A 17,830-nucleotide genomic window follows, 5' to 3' on the forward strand; every position below is an offset into this window, starting at 1 on the left:
AAAGTATAAACAAAAATAATAATAATGGATTGAGCTTATTCGAAAGGAAATCATACAGAAATAAAGTTCACAAATATCATAATCTTCATTTTTATTTGTATAGGTTGCAATATTTATATTATTGTTATCCGATTAATTAGCATTTGGTTTCCTCTGGGACAGCATCGTGGGGGAAACGATGCATGAATATATCCTTTATCTTAGATATTTGAGACATTCTTCTCGTTAATATGCGTTTAGATGCTCGCATCGTTTCGTTCGAATACATATTATCGTCTATATATACTGCAATCTAAAACAAATTGTTAATATTCATCTAAAAGTAATAATAACAGGTTGCTGACAAACAATTTCCTTGTTGCCTTGTCATTTCGGTCAAAAATGTAAAACAATAGATGCGAAAGTGATAGAAAATAATAATGAATTCTACTTAAAGATAAACATAAGGAATAATATAAAATTTACCTTTTGTAATTGGCATTCAGAATGCACGCTCATGATAACGTGGCCTAATTTCTCAAGGAGGGTCATGTTACTGCAACATAAACAGTTATTGCAAATTTAATAGTAAATAGACAAATACGTACAATGACGGATGTTGCAAACGGCGAAGGAAATAAAACAGAATTACCCTGGCAATAAATGAATCATATTTTTCAAGGTATAATCTAATACTTTAAACTTTTTTGCGTGCTTCTTCACAATGGCACGATATAAGTCCTCCTCTTGCACATCGCTGAATGGCGACGTGCTATTGCGAGGCTTAAATATACCCCAATTCAACAAGTCCTGTATTGAGTTATCATCATCGTAACAGGTTATATATTGTAATATGTTTTCATCCGTTCCGTTTAAAATTTTACTCTTTGCTAGCATCCTCACCTCCCGATCTGGCTTCATGAGGCCTGAGCAATATACCCAGTTTTTCCACCCTGGTAAAATCCTGCGTGCAACATCAAGAAACATTAACAATTTGCGTTAGATAAATTTCCTTAAATTCTTGCTACTACCAGATAATATTATATTTCAGTTGCACAGATGATACATTAAAAAATAACGATGTTAGCTAACAATTGAAAAGATTTCCAATCAATTGGATAATTACGATGACTTTTTAGCATTTTTAAAATATGCTTTTAATTTATCGCTGGCCGACTGTCTGCATTTGTCATTGCCGTGATTACACATCCAATTGAGGAGCATCAATCGCATAGCTTTCAACGCGTTATCATCCATTACTTTTTCATCGTATCCTATCTGCATCAATACGCTATTCATGATGTCCATTATGAAGTTCTGAAAACGTCACCAAACAATTCCAAATTTCTATATTATTTATATGACAGATTTTGCTATTTGTTTATATCGTCCATATTATTGTTATATCGTCCATTTTTTAAATCTTATGTCTAAAAACTATAAACACTATCACTGGAAAGTTAAAAATATCTTTGAAACTTTCCAAAAGTTTAATAAAATAATTATATCTATAAAGATAGAAAGAATATGATTTCGTCGCAAAAATACAGGAAGCTCAAAAGTTGTAATACCAGTGGTAGTATAGATGCAAATCTGATATTTGAAACATTTTAATATGGAGCTGCTCTCTTCACCGTCACTATATGTACCTTGAAACGTTGACTCTCTTCGAATTTAAAGAAAGGCGACATATAATGTAACACATTCATCATAGAGTGCCATACTATGAAATCAGTTTCGTTTCTCAAGAAATCAATTAACTCATAATAAAACTTGTAATCCATTGTACCCATCATTACGAAATGATACGCGTCGTCGATGAGTTGAACGCGATTTAAAACAGGAATAGTCTTTCCGTTGTCTTCTTTCAAGAAATATGCAATTTTCAACCAATTTGTATTATCGTAACGAACACGGTAGTAACCTGTTGTAGAAACATGGACTTACACACCTTGATTATATCATTTAACATTTTCTGTGATAATATTGAACCGGTCTTTTTCCTGGTAACTGTGTACTCACCAAAATATTGTACATTCAATATAACCCAGTCTTCTTCATTATCCAATGTTAACAGTAGATCAGATTTCCATTCTGTGTAATTATTATTCAGCCAATATATAAGAGCATACTGGTTGAATTGTGGATCTTTCTTCGTAGCATATGTTACCGGAATTGACCGTTTAAATGAATCATTGCGCTTAAGTTTTATCTCATTATATGTAATATGACACGTTTTATCGTATTGTCTAACTATCACTATAGGATAATATCTTTGCGACAGCCACATGGACATTATGTCTGTTATCATATCTCCAGTAACTTCTTTTAATTTATTCAGAATACTGAAGAAATCGTTAGGTGTACTGGTTTGATGCGCACTGTATAAATAACATATCTTTATATATTTCATCCATTTCATTAATTTACCTGAGAGTATATATATCTAAGATTTATATAAATTTTTAATGCAACATGTTCAAATAATATGTTGACCTTTAGAATTGTGATTGTGTAATAGACCATGCGTTATTATATTTCAACTGTTATACTGTACCAAATTAAGAATAATTGTATTAAATTGGATATAATTGAATAAATCGCAATATATTGTGTTATAATACATTACTTACTATGTTTTGATAAATAAGGCAACGGCCTTTTGGAACATCTCTTTTGAGACAATTTGCTCTAACATTTTTAATAATACGGATGCTGCAGGATAATCGAAATTATAAAATGTTTAAAAGGATAACATCAATTTGAAAGAAATTGTAACAATATGCATGCACAGGTATTTCAGTTATTAGCTATTTTATCGATATAAAATATGTCAATATTAGCTCTAAAGATTGAAACACTGTTTTCATTCAACTAAAATGTTTATAGATAATTGGATTAGATTTCACCAGTTGGACGATCTTATAATTAACTGATTAACTGATCCAGTAAATTGCAAACGAACTGTGTACACGTCAAAAGAACGTTACGTTTGCTATTTCTCTTTGACAACTCACACACGACAGCTAGTCCACAATTATATTTATTTCATTTAACTTTATCCACATCTGAATCAAGAATCATATAAACTATTATACCGTTACTCTTGCAAGTTCTCACCTTTCTTGTAAACGAAAATGGAATAAATTGGGTCATATGGGTCTGTGATAGATGGCACATTGAGATCAATATCGTTATACATAGCGGGCAGTTGTACCTGCACTACAAAAAGGTCCATCATTTTCTTCAGGTTAAAACTCTAGAATAAAAAGTGTTAGGGAATTTGCAGTAAAAATGGTACAAAACTCAACGATATGTATCTCGGTCTTGCTAAAGAGAAAGACATAAAGTAGAAGAAAAAATTACCTGTCCAAGAATATTATAACTGAGGTATAACGCAAGTGCCTTGCTGAACCACGTATCAGACCAATGATCTGGGTTGACGAAGCTTTGAATGTATTGCTCCGCTTTCCCGTATGCTATCGTCTTCCATATCTCAAGTGTACGACCAGGAAATTGTATACTTCTATTGTAGATGAGATCACTCTCTCTGAAAATCACATTTGTCAATAATTCAGTTATATTGCGAGTTTCATTACGCCAATGGACGAGCTGTAAGAATTAAAAATAAAGGTTGAATCGATCGTATAAGAATTAAAAATAAAGATTGGATCGATCGTATATGCAATATCACGATACATTTCAAAAATACTGCACATCCGAACAGTAATTACAATAGTAAACGGCTTTACATTCGCTTGTAAAAGTAGAACATTTAACGTTTGACGTCGTGTATAACTTTTTAATAATATTTCATAATATTTCACAAATTTCATAATATTCTTATCATATGTATGGCTTACCTTAAAAATACGAATTGTTTGGCCCCTATTGCATTTCGCAGGAGATCGGAGAAAATCACAATTATCGAAATTTCCAAGCGTGTCTGTGTGTATTGTGTTAAAAATTCATCAGCTACGTAAATGACGGACTTCACAAGTGAGTCCGTCTTATTGGTACCTTCTTGTCCGAACCACACGTTATACTGTGATTCAGATAACTCATCCAACTTGATAACGGCGATTGTCAGTAGATCAGTAGGCATCACGGATGCAGGTTTGAAAATCGTTTGTAATGTGCCTTCCTCTACCTGCAGAGATTCTTCTTCTGGTATATTGGAAAGAACATGATAGATATCCAGATATTTGATGGAGATTTTAAAAGTCGCCTTAGAAATTACTTCTTTCTTCCAGCATGGAAATATGTATTCCCCGCTGTCTGCTTCAAATATCGTCACGTACGACCAGCTGATTGAGTTGCAATAAAAACAAAACTCTATTTTAGCAAAATACACCGAACGTTAAGTTGCTTGTTTTACATGTTCGTTCAATTTTTTCGCGTTGTAATTAAAATCTTATTATACGTATAATAATAGTGGCGGATAAGAAAGAAGGGAAACTACTACTTTGTGTATAATTGCACCGGGTTTGTTTCTTATAGCTTGTTATAGAAGATGGAAGTATTTTACAAATTTTTTGGCATGTCGTGACACCATATAGACACCAAAGAGGTTTATCAATTGCGAAATAAAAACGGTGATGTTCACATATTTTAATCGCAACTCACGTTACATTGTCTTTTTCCTTTTCCTCTTTGATCCGGAGAAATCCTTTTTTTTCGTACATAAAGCTGCTGTATCTCATAGTTATGTTATAATATCCAGGACATCCAATCTCTTCGAATAACAACGTTATAATATTTGTCGCTTTACAATAATAAATATTTTTAAGCTGCACTGCTTCAGCGGAGTCTGGATTATAATGCGAAAGCACTATCGATTGTAGATCTATTTCCAAGTAGCTAACATAGAAAGCTATTATTTCCGTTTTTTCAAGTAATTCGAATGATATGGTGACTTCTCCCTCAAAATACGATTCCTCTATTTTCCACGAAACATTATAATATTGGGGTACTACTATAGACAGCAAATACCGTGTAAACGACATGATGTAGCACTTGCTTGTTTTCTTGGGAGTATCAAACTCAGACGGCAATATCAGACCGGTGTAGATCAATAAGGTGAGGAATACCACTCCAATTCTCGTTCTAGACATCTGTAAAAATAATTTGTTTTGGACGAATAATGGACAAAATACAGTCATGCATTTACAAATGATTATTAATTTTTCTTTAAATTACTTTAATTAATCGGTAAAAATGAAATTATAATGTATTTGAGACTGCTACATCTTACCATTATATATTCGCTATTTTTTCATGACTCGTCGTCTTTACAAGAGCACTAACTGACTTGTGAATAACTTGCAAGTCAATTTGTATATATATACCTTTTTATCTAATACAATTAGAAAATCTGGAAAGTCTATATGTGCTGAAGAGAATAGGCATGTGTGATAGGCAATAATGACAATAGGTGGAAATGTCTCACACGACCGTTGAGATAAATATTGTCTATTAAATTACATCTTTCGTGACTTTGCCCAAGTACGATAGCCCAAAGTATAAACAAAAATGTAAATAACGGATGGAGCTTATTCGAAAGAAAATCATACAAAAATAAGGTTCAACTTTATAATCTGCATAAACTTTATAATCTGCATTTTTATTTATATAAGTTACAATATGCATATTGTTCTCATCCAATTCATTAGCATTCCGGCTCTTTTGCTTCGTAGGGAGAATTACGCATGAGCATATCCTTCTCCTCAGATATTTGTAATATTCGTCTTGTTAATATACGTTTAGCTTCATATATCCATTTATCCAAGTTGATATTATAGTCTATGTATTCTGCAATCTAAAACAAATTATTAATATTTATCTAAAAATAACAATGATACAAGTTATTGACAAACAATTTTCTCATTGCCTCGTCATTTTCGTAAAAAATGTAAGGCCGCACATATGTGCGAAAATGATGGAAAATAATGATAAATTTCGCTTAGAAACATACATAAGGAATGATATAAAATTGGTAAATTGATACCTTTTGTAATTGGCACTTAGAATGCACGCTCATGATAACGTGGCCTAATTTTTCGAGAAAGGTCATATTACTGCAACATAAACAGTTATTACAAAATTAATAGTAAATAGACAAATACGTACAGTGACGGATGTTGCAAACGAAGAAAAAATAAAGCAGAATTTACCCTGGCAATAGATGAATTATATTTTTCAAGATAAAATCTAATACCCCAGATTTTCTTGCGTGCTTCTTCACAATGATACGATATAAGTACTTTTCTTGTATATCGTTCAATGGCGTCGCCATTGGAAAAATGTTATCCCGAGGCTTAAGCACAACCCAAGTCAACAACTTCTTTATCGAGTCATCATCGTCATAACAAGTCAAGTAATGGATCATATTTTTATCAGTCTCGTGCAAAATTTCATTCATCGCCAGCGTGCGCAACTCCTCATTCGGTTTCATAAGACCAGCGCAATATACCCAGTTCTTCCAGCCCGGTAAAATTCTACATGCAACACGAAAAGACATTTACAATTTGCATCAGATTGATCTTCTTAAGTCCCTGCTTTCATCGAATGATTGTGTATTCCGGTTGCATAGAAGATACGATAAAGAATGGCGATATTAGCTAGCAATTAAGAAAAAATTTCCGATGAAATCGATAATTACGGTGACTCTTTAGCATCTTTAAAGTATGCTCTTAATTTATCGCTGGCCGACTGTCTGCATTTGTCATTGCCGTGGTTACACATCCAATTGAGGAGTAACAATCGCGTACTTTTTAACATATTATCATCAGTAGGTTCCTCATCATATCCTATCTGCGTCAATACGCTATTCATGATGTCCATTATGAAGTTCTGAAAATGTTATTAAGGAATTTTCTATTTCTTGTATTATTTGTATATCTGGTTGTCTTATTTGTTTATATCATTTACACAGATTTCATTTTTGAAATCATATGCCTGAAAACTACAAATGTTACTACTGGAAAGTTAAACATCTTTGAAATTTCTCCAAAAATTCAAAAAAATAGCAATATTTGTAAAGATAGAAAAAATATGATTTCGTCGCAAAAATACAGGAAACACAAAACATGTGATAGAGCGGCGGTAATGTACATATAAATCCGATTTCTAAAACATTGTAACATGAAGCTGCTCTTTTCACTACGTCACTATGTACCTTGAAGTCTTCAGTTTCTGGGAATTTAAAGGAAGGCGACATATAATGTAACACGTTCATCATAGAGTGCCATACTATAAAATCAGTTTCGTTTTTCAAAAAGTTAATTAATTCATAAAAAATATCGTAATCCATCATATCCATCATTACAAAATGATACGCGTCGTCGATGAGTTGAGCACGATTCAAACTAGGAATAGTCTTTCCGTTGTCTTCTTTCAAGAAATGTATAATTTTCAACCAATTTGTATTATTGTAACGAACACGGTAGTAACCTGTTGTAGAAGCATGGAGTTACATACCTCGATTATATTATTTAACAAATATTTCCTATGATAAAATCGAACCAATCGTTTTCCTGCTAACTGTGTGTACTCACCAAAATATTGTACATTTAATATAACCCAGTTTTGTTCATTGTCCAATGTTAACACTAGATCAGAATTCCATTCTGTGTAATTATTATTCAGCCAGTGTATAAGAGCATATTGGCTGAATTGAGGATCTTTCTTTGTAGCATAAGTCACCGGAACTGGCCATTTGATTGTATCGTCAGTATCACCACGTTGTTTTAGCTCATTATATGTGACGTACGTTTTGTTATCAATATTTTGTTCAACTTTTAATATAGGATAATATTCTCGCGACAGCCAGATGGACATAATGTCTGTTATCATATTATGTCTGGCATCTTCGAATGCATCTGCCCTTTCATCTTTTTGTGTTTCTAGTGATTTATTTTCTTCTGTGATATTTTTCTGTATTGCAACAGTTGTTTCTTTGAGTGTATTCACAATATCAAAGAAATTGTATGGTGTGCAATTCGAACTGTATAAATAACATATTTTTATATTTCTGCCATTTCATTTATTTAATAATATATATATTTCATTAATATATATATTTCATTAATAATATATATATTTCATTTATTTAATAATATATATATCTAAGATTTATATAAATTTTTAATGCAACATGTTCAAATAATATGTTGACCTTTAGAATTGCGATTGTATAGACTGTGCGTTATTATATCTCAACTGTTATACTGTACCAAATTAATTGGCACATTATATTGTGTTATAACACATTACTTACCATCTATTTAAATATTCGACAATGGCCTTTTGGAATATCTCTTTTGTAACGATATGTTCTAACATTCTTAATAAAACAGATGCTGCGAAGTAATGCATTATGAAAAGTATAAATGATAAGATCAATTTAAATGAAAAAGTAACAATATGCATATATAGTTATTTCGTAATCATTTTACCGAAATAAAACATTAAAATTAGGCCTGAACATTCAAACACATACTATTTCTGTTATTAACTAATGCGTTTAGATAATTAGATTAAATTTTATCAATTGACAATCTTATGATTAACTGATCCAATCAATTGCAAATGAACTGTGCACACGTTAAAAAAACATGTGGAGTGTTGCTTTTTGGCAATGTACATGCGAGAGGTTGTTCATAATTATATTTATTTCGTTTGACTTTACCCACATCTGAATCAAGAATCATTCATGTAATTATATCGTAACACTTGACAAGTTCTCACCTTTCTTGTAAACGAGAATGGAATAAATTGGGTCATGTGATAGGTCTGTGATAGGTGGCATATCCACAACAATATCGTTATGCATAGCAAGCAGTTGAACTTGCACTACAAAAAGTTCCATCATCCTCGCGTTAAAATACTAGAATTAAAAGTTACAAATGTTCGTGGTAGAAATAACGCAAAACTCAACGATGTGTATCTCGACCTTACTAAAACGAAAAAAATAAAATAGAAGAGAAGACTACCTCATCGAGAGTAATGTAACTGAGATATAACGTAAGTGCTTTGTTGAACCACATATGATCCCAATTATTTTGATTGTTGAAATTTTGGACATATTGTTCCGCTTTGCTGTACGCTATTGTCTTCTGTATCTCAAGTACACGGCCAGGAAAATGTGTATCATTTTTGTAGATGAGATCACTCTCTCTGAAAATCACATTTGCAAATAACACGATTATAAAATGAAAGTTCTTCCACGCCTATAGATTATTCGTATGAATTGAAAACAAAAATTCAGATCAATTAAGGATATCACGATACATTTCAAAAATATTGCTCGTCCAAACGGATTTTGATAGCAAACATCTTTTCATTTCCATGTAACTGTGAATAGAATGTTTAACATTTATTGTTCTAACAGTCCGATGACATGTGTAATAGATTACCTTAAAAATACGAATGGCCAGGCCATTACGTTCCTCGGAAGATCCGAGAAAATCACAATTATCGAATGTTCCAAGCGTTTCATCGTGTATTGCTTTAAGAATTCATCGATCACGTCCGTGATGATCTTCGTGAATGCCTGCGTCTTAATAGTATTTTCTTGTACGAACCATATGTTATGCTCTGATAAAGATGACTTATTAATATTAAGGACAGCGATTTTCAGTTGGTTAACATATATCGGTGGTGTAGGTAGGAAAGCTGTCTCTCTTGTCATGTTTATTACCGGAGATCTTCCTTCTAGCTGAAGATTAGAGAGGACATGGTAGGTACCCAAATGCTCGATGACGATATAAAGTATCACTTTGAAGTTTGGCTCATCCCAACAGGGAAACACATATTTCGCGCCGTCCGGTTCTAACATCGTTATGTACGACCAGCTAATTGAATAGCAATAAAAACAAAACTTCATTTTAACGGAATACATCGAACGTTGAACCGCTTGTTTACACGTTTATTTAATTATTCCGCGTTGCGCGAAATATTAGATTTCACATATAATAATAATTGTGAACGCGAAGGAATGGAAGCTATCACTTTGTATAATTGTACCGGGTCTGTTTTTTCGAAGTTTGTTATGGAAATTAGGAATATCTTACAAATATTTGGGTGTGTCGCAAATAATGAACACCAAAGGAATTGATTAATTGCGAAGTAAAAGTGGCGATGTTCACATATCTGAATCGCAACTTACGTTACATTCTCTTCTTCGTTTTCCTCTTTGATCCGGAGGAATCCTTTTATTTCGCGCATGGTGCTGTTGTATATCGTAGTTAGGTTATAATATCCGGGACACACAATCTCTTCAAATATCATTATTATGACACGTGACTCATTACAAAAATAAATATCTTTCGGCTGGTCTACTTCAGCGAAATCTTGTTCATGTGTAGAAAGCACTAGCCAACTGGATTTTATTTTCACCTCGTTAAAGGGAACAGCTAACATATGCGTTTTTTCAGTTAATTTGAATGTTATATTAACTTCCCCTTGAAAAGCCGAGTCTTTCATTATCCAGAAAATGTTATAATTTCGGGGTACTATTATGGACAGTAAATTCTGTATAAACAGTTTGGAGGAGCATATGTTCGGTCCCAAAGGGATATCAAACTCAGATGGGAATATCAGGCCGACATAAATCGATAAGATGAGGAACATCACTCCAATTCTCGCTCCAGACACCTGCAACAATGATTCTTTTTGTTGGATGAATAATGGACAAAATATACTCATGCATTCACAAACGACTATCAATTTTTCTTGCGTCCATAAAGTAATCGACACAAATGCGATTACAATGTATTTGAGACTGCTACATCTTACCATCTTAAATTCGCTATTTTTACATAGCCCGTCGTCTTTACAAGAACTCTAATTGACTAGTGAGCAACTTGAAAGTCAATTTGTGTATATATATATATATACCTTAGTGTCTAATACATTTGAAAAGTCTCGAAAGTCCGTGCTCAAGAGAACAGGTTTATCAATACAGGTATATCAATAACAAATACGAATAAATATAAATATCTCACGCGACCGTTGACATGAATATCATCCGTTATCTGCAAAATTACATCTTTCGTGACTTTGTCCAAGTACAACAGATCAAAATATAGTTTAAAATAAAAATAATGTATTGAGCATATTGAAAAGGAAATCACAGGAACATGTAGAATGTCAGAAATTTCAAAACCAACAATAAAATTTATTCATATCGGTTACAACATGCGTATCATCGTTATCTGATTGATTAGCACTCTTCTGCTTCCGCATTATACGGGAAACGTCCCAGAAACATATACTTATGCTTTGATATTTGAATTACTTGATTGGTTAATATACGTTTAGCTTCATGCATTTCCCCGCCGGAATCAACATTGGAGTTTATATATTTCATAATCTAAAACACACACATTGTCACTATTTACTAGTAAGTTACACTAATGCAGATTATTGACAAACAATTTCATCATTTTATTGTTGCTTGGATAATTAAATTGAGATAATGTATATGGAAATAACGAGGAGATGCGCTTAAAAATAAATATGAAGAATGTCAAATTTACCTTTTGAAAATGACAGCAAGAATATATACTCATGATGACATTACCCAATTTCTCGAGAGCCGTCATGTTACTGCAGCATAAAGCAACTAGGTTATTCTAATTAAGCAAACTTATACGGTAGTGCATGTTGTAAATGGTGAAAGAAAAAAAAAATAGAATTTACCCTGGCAATATCTGAGTCATATTTTTTAAGATAAAATCTAACACATTAGATTTTCTTGCGTGCTTTTTCACAATGGTACGATATAAGTCCATTTCTTGCCTATCGTCCAGGGACAACTTCTCATCACGAGGCTTGAACATAATCCAAGTCAGTAATTCCTGTATCCAGACATCGTTGTCGTAACAAGTCATGTATTGTAACATATTTTTATCTTTTTTATTCAAAATTTCATCCTTTGCCAGCATCCGCAATTCATAATCCGCATTCATAAGGCCTGCGCAATATACCCAATTCTTCCAGCCCGGTGAAATTCTACATGGAAAGACAAAAAGATATCGTTTTTTTATCTGCATCAGAGGTAGATCTCCTTAAATCGAGCTTTCATCAGTTAGTGTTGCAGGAGTTGTTCAAGAAATACAATTAAATATTTCATGTGATGTTAACAATTGAAAAAGGAATTTCGATTAATTGGATAATTACGGTGACTCTACAGCATTTTTTATGTATGGCCTTAATTTATTGCTGGCCGCTTGTCTACATTTGTTATGGCCGTGGTTACACATCCAATTGAGGAGTAACAATCGCGTAGCTTTTATCATGTTATCATCAGCAGTTTTCTCATTGTATTCTATTTGCATCAATACATCATCCATGATGTCCATTATGAGGTCCTGAAAATGTTATTAAGCAATTTCAATTTTCTGTGTCATTTATATGTGAAGTTGTCTCATTTGTTTATATCGTTTGTACAAATCTTATTTCTGAAATCGTATGGCTAGAAAGTATAAACGCTACCGCTGAAAAGTTAAAGACACTTTCGAAATTTTTCGAAAATTCAATAAAATTATTTTATCTGTAAAGGTGGAAAGAAATATGATTTCGTCACAAAATTACAGGGAACTCAAAACTTGTGAAAAAGCGGTGATAGTATATATACGAAACTGATATCTGAAACGTTGCAATATGTTTCTTCATTATCACCATACCTTGAAGTCTGTGCTCTCTGGGAATTTAAAGAAAGGCGATATATAATGTAACACGTTCATCATAGAGTGCCATACTATAAAATCAATTTCGTTCCTCAAGAAATCAATCAACTCACAATAAACCTTATAATCTATTGTACCCTGTATTAGAAAATAATATGCATCGTCGATGAGTTGGACGCGACTCAAGACATGTATCGTTTTTTGCTTGTCTTTTTTTAAGAAACGTGCAATTCTCAACCAATTTCTATTATCATACTGAACACGGTAATAACCTGTTGCAGAAACAAAGTTAAGCGACCCGATTATATTATTTAACAAACGTTTCCAGTAATAAAATCGAATCGTTTTCCTACTGACTGTCTGTACTCACCGATTTGTTGTAAATTCAATATAACCCATTCTGTTACGTTATCTAGAGTTAATTCTAGGAAAGAATTCCACCCCGTGTAATGATTATTCAACCACTGTATAGAAGCAGGTTGATTGAAACGATGTTTTCCTTGTGTGGTATAAGTTACTGGTACTGGCCATTTGTCTGAAGGAGTAAGGACTTGTTTTACCTCATTATATGTAACATACAACTCTTTGGAACCATTACATCCTTCAACTGTCAGAACAGGATAGTATTTTTTCGACATCCAGATGAACATTATATCTATTATCTCATTGTCATCTTTTTCTATCATGCGACGTTTTCTGTCTAGCGTTTTCGACATTTCCTTGATTATTTTTTTTATCACAGGAGATGTTGCTCTTAATTTATTCATAATAGTGAAGAAATCGTGTGGTGTAGCGGCCTGATACGCACTGTATAAATAATATGTCTTTTTATATTTTTGACATTTCATTTATTTATCTAAAAGTATATATATCCGAAATTTAAAAATAACTTTTTAATATAACACATTTGAATATTATATATATTATATAATACATTGACGTTTAGAATTGCAATTGTGTAATAGACCGCGCGTTATTATATCTCAACTGTTATAGTGTACCAAATTGGGTATAATTCGCATTATATTATGTTATAACATATTACTTACTACGTATATAAATACTCAGCAAAGGCCTTTTGGAATATGTCTTTTGAAACGATATGCTCTAACATTCTTAATAAAACGGATGCTGTGAGATAATTCAATTTATGAAAAGTATAAGTGATAAGATGAATTTAAGAGAACAAATAACGATCGATATGCATGCATACTTATTTCGTAGCTATTTTATCGATACAAGGCAAAATGTAGCTCTAAAATTTTTAAACACGTTGTTTCCATTTAACTCGCATAATTAAAATCTATCAATTAGTTCAGCTGTTTTATAATTAACTGCTCTTATAAATTGTAGACAAACTGGGCAGACGTTAAATGTAACAACAAAATGTAACGTATGTTATTTCTCTTCGGTAATTTACATGCGAAGATTTGTTCATACTCACAATTATTTCATTTGTCTTTATCGACATTTAAATAAAGAAACACCTACAATTATATTGTAACACTTTATGCATTCTCACCTTTCTTGTAAATGAGAGTAGAATAAATCGGGTCATCTGTGCTTAGGATGGGTGGCACTTTAAGAACAATATCGTTATGCATAGCAGGCAATTGAACCTGCACTACAAAAAGTTGCATCATCTGTTCTTTATTAAAACCCTAAAATAAAAAGTTACGAATGTTGGTAATAGAAATGATGCAAATTCAGCGATACGTATCTTAGCTTTGCTAAAGAGAAAAAGACAAAGTAGAAGGAAAAGCACCTTCCCGAGGACATTGTAACTGAGGTATAATGCAAGTGCCCTGCTGAACCACATATGAGACCAATGATTTGGGGAGACGAAACTCTGGATGTATTGTCGCGTTTTTCCATATGATATTGTCTTCCATATATCAAGTACACGACCAGGAAAATCTACACTTTTATCGTAGAGAAGATCACTCTTTCTGAAAATCATGTTTGCAAATAATATTATATTAAGAATATTATTATATTAAGAATTCCCTCATGCCTATGAATGAATCGTAAGAATTTTGAAAATAAAGGTTCAGATCGATCGAAGATGTCACGATACATTTAAAAAATACTGCTTATCCAAATTCGCTGGTAAACGATTTTGCGATCTCGTGTAACTGAATAGAACTGAACTTAATGTCGCCTATAATGTTTTCGTCATATTCTTATTACGTACGTAGATTACCTTAAAAATATATTTTGCCAGGCCCCCATTGCTTTTAACGGGAGACCTGGTACAGCTACAATTGTCGAATTTTTCATGTTTAACTTTTTCAATTTCGAATTGTCTGAGTATTTTTGCGTGTATTGCACAAAGAAATAATCTGTTAGAAAATTGATGACCTTCACAAGCTCAAGCGTCTCATTATTAGGTGTATAGCTGAACCATATTTCTTCCTCTGGATAATATGAGTATTTCAACTTGGTAAGAACGATTGTCAGTAGATAGGTAGACATCACGGGTGTAGATTTTAAAATCGTCCGTTTCGTGTCCTTCCCTATTTTCACAATCTTTTCTTCTTCCATATTGGAGAAAACTTTGTAGATAGCCGAATGCTCGATGCTAATATTGAAGGTCGCTTTCAACCTTGGTTCGTCCCAGCATGGAAACAGGTATTGCGCGCCTTTACGTGGTTCAAACGTCGTTACGTACGACAAGCTAAACATGTTAGAATAAAAACAGAAATTTTAACTGATCAAATTGAACGTTGAGCCGTTTATTTGCACGTATGTTCGATTTTCTCGTATTGCATGAAATATCACGCCGAAGATAATAATTGCGAACGTGAAGGGATGGAAGGAGAACATTTTGCATATAATTGCACTAGGTTATTATTGATAGTTGTTATAGAAGTTACGGATATCTTGCGAATTTTCGGTGTGTCGTGCGCAAAGTACACCAATGGGGAAGGTGTAAAATAAAAGCAGTTGTGTTTGAATATCTTCATCGCTACTCACATCTCATTATTTTTTTCTTTTTCATCTTTGATCGTGAAGAATCCTTTTCTTTCATGCGTGGGACTTCTATATGCCATGGATAGATAATAAGTTCCAGGACATATAATATTATCGAGTATCAGCACTACAGACATTATCTCAGGACAATGTATTATTGTCAAAGGTCTATCGATCTCATGTGTGTTTGGTTTATTTAGCATGATCAATATCGAGCGGACGTCTATGTCCAGATCGATGACGTGCATTGCTATCATCCGCGTTTTTTTAGTTATTTGGATAGTTGTGTTCATTTGGCCTTCCAAGGATGGTACATCGAGTTTTAGCGAAATATTGTAATGTTTAGGTACTATTATGGTATGTAAACGATACGTGAATTCTTCGTTGCGACATAACTCTACACCCATTATTTTAGTAAACTCAGATGTGAACGTCAGGTCGGCGTGAAACGATAGGATGACGAACACCGCTTTTATTATCGTTCGAATTATCTGTAAAAATGGTTTTTTCTTGGATGGACAAGAGACAAAATGTACAAACGTGCGTACATACGTCAATTAAAAAAAGAAAAAAAAATATATAAAAATATATATATATATATATTGATGCAATTAATCGATACAATTGCAATTATAATATATTTGATACTGATCCCTCTTACCATTTTACTTTCGTAATTGCTTCAGCTCTCGCTGTCTTTATAAAAGCACAAACTGACTGGCAAATAACTTAAAACGTCAGCGTGTGTGTGTATATATATACTTAAGTCTAACACATTCGAAATATGTCCTGATAGTTTATTTATGCTCAAGAAGCTAAGTATAAATATGGATGAATATAAATATTCCGACTAAACAAGCAATTATGCTGTTTCAAAAATTCATTATCCCTTCTCTCCTCTTATATGATTGTTATTATAATTTTCGTAAAAAATGACAAAAAGTTCGATATGTCGTGTGAGAAAGGACATCTACAAATTGAACACAAATTATGATAATATAATAAACATGACACGCAGTAAATAAAGTCAGGATAGAAAATATGAACTTCTAAATTGACATTAACATTTATTTGCTCGATTTAGGGTGATCATGCAATCGGCACTTCCAGTTGACACCGTCTATCGATATCATACGATACACAGCATAATAGTATTTGAATACGTTGTCATTTTGAGCATCTGTTATCGTTCATTGCAACGAGCATCGAGTTATGATGCCTGGGATTTTAGTTGATTAGATCGATAAACATTGAAATGATAATGAATGAGAAATTGATAGATGTATGCCATGTGAGACACGATAATAATAATAACAATGGTGATAATAGTGATAGTATAAGTAGATAATGGTGATAATAGAAGTAACATATATCAGAAGGAAAGAAGCATGACTAATATTGCATGGCACAAATTGCAAACATAATATTAGACTTTGTCACGTAGATTTTGTTTGTACGATTTCGAACACGAATATAAATAATAAGTAAAATTAATTAATATGTAACATCTTTCTTATTATGGGAAAAATGATGCATGAATACGCGCTCTCTTCTCTTTAGTTATTTGATGCTTTCGAATATTTATCAAATTTTCATCACTTCTAATTCCGACTAGGAAAATTCTTCGAAGTATTTTCATATTAATTTAAAACAAGTTGTCGATTTCGCAACAAGTGATATCAAACCTATATTTGTTGTCACAAAACTTTGCCACAACGCCATTTTTTACATAATTATTGCGGGGTAATAAGCACTAAATATATGTATATATATATATTTATTTATTTATTTATTCATTTATTACGCAAATAGCATCTCGTAGATAATTACAATGGGATGTATTTTGTCATAAAATTGTTATCATAAAAAACAGATAATTTCAATAAACACTATTCCATTTTAAATTCCATTTTAAATTTTAAATTCCATTTTAAATTTTAAATTCCATTTTAAAACTACTTGCGTTTTGTCACACAACCGTTGTTATAAATATTGCATCATTAGCAAAATAACATTGTTCATGACTATCAAAACCGACTATAAATAAGATAAAATAAGAATAATGCATGGAGCTTATCTGAAAAGAAATTAGAGAGAAAAATCCTTTTCACGTAGGATACAGACATATGTATGATACAAACTAATCAATAATAACAATCAATAAATAAAAACAAATAATAAAATCA

At 32.4% G+C, this 17,830-nt stretch overlaps 3 protein-coding genes across 3 annotated transcripts; all 3 read right to left on the reverse strand.

Moving 5' to 3' along the window:
* Nucleotides 1-62: 62 nt before the first annotated feature.
* On the reverse strand, nt 63-5,093 carry LOC105188836 (aminopeptidase N-like). Its single transcript, XM_025299863.1, has 11 exons — nt 4,972-5,093; nt 3,959-4,286; nt 3,346-3,591; nt 3,100-3,238; nt 2,613-2,694; nt 2,002-2,360; nt 1,629-1,903; nt 1,106-1,296; nt 632-943; nt 466-535; nt 63-292 (listed from the first exon to the last, which is right to left on the reverse strand). Exons 1-11 carry the CDS (start codon nt 5,091-5,093, stop codon nt 137-139), a joined length of 2,280 nt encoding a protein of 759 aa, XP_025155648.1. The 3' UTR covers nt 63-136.
* LOC105188812 (aminopeptidase N) lies at nt 4,677-10,860 on the reverse strand. The gene is made up of 13 exons (XM_011150460.3): nt 10,777-10,860; nt 10,148-10,635; nt 9,396-9,833; nt 8,973-9,156; nt 8,728-8,866; nt 8,258-8,339; nt 7,536-7,984; nt 7,157-7,431; nt 6,641-6,831; nt 6,153-6,476; nt 5,987-6,056; nt 5,234-5,797; nt 4,677-5,093 (listed from the first exon to the last, which is right to left on the reverse strand). Exons 1-12 carry the CDS (start codon nt 10,777-10,779, stop codon nt 5,648-5,650), a joined length of 2,793 nt encoding a protein of 930 aa, XP_011148762.2. The 5' UTR covers nt 10,780-10,860; the 3' UTR covers nt 4,677-5,093; nt 5,234-5,647.
* A 209-nt stretch (nt 10,861-11,069) lies between these two features.
* Nucleotides 11,070-16,434, reverse strand: LOC105188811 (aminopeptidase N-like). The gene is made up of 12 exons (XM_011150459.3): nt 16,306-16,434; nt 15,648-16,135; nt 14,875-15,348; nt 14,437-14,620; nt 14,194-14,332; nt 13,721-13,802; nt 13,042-13,478; nt 12,669-12,943; nt 12,163-12,353; nt 11,683-11,994; nt 11,520-11,589; nt 11,070-11,353 (listed from the first exon to the last, which is right to left on the reverse strand). Exons 1-12 carry the CDS (start codon nt 16,306-16,308, stop codon nt 11,204-11,206), a joined length of 2,805 nt encoding a protein of 934 aa, XP_011148761.1. The 5' UTR covers nt 16,309-16,434; the 3' UTR covers nt 11,070-11,203.
* Nucleotides 16,435-17,830: the final 1,396 nt, after the last annotated feature.

This window comes from Harpegnathos saltator, unplaced genomic scaffold (assembly GCF_003227715.2).
Source record: "Harpegnathos saltator strain DR-91 unplaced genomic scaffold, Hsal_v8.6 scaffold295, whole genome shotgun sequence".
NCBI lineage: Eukaryota > Metazoa > Arthropoda > Insecta > Hymenoptera > Formicidae > Harpegnathos > Harpegnathos saltator.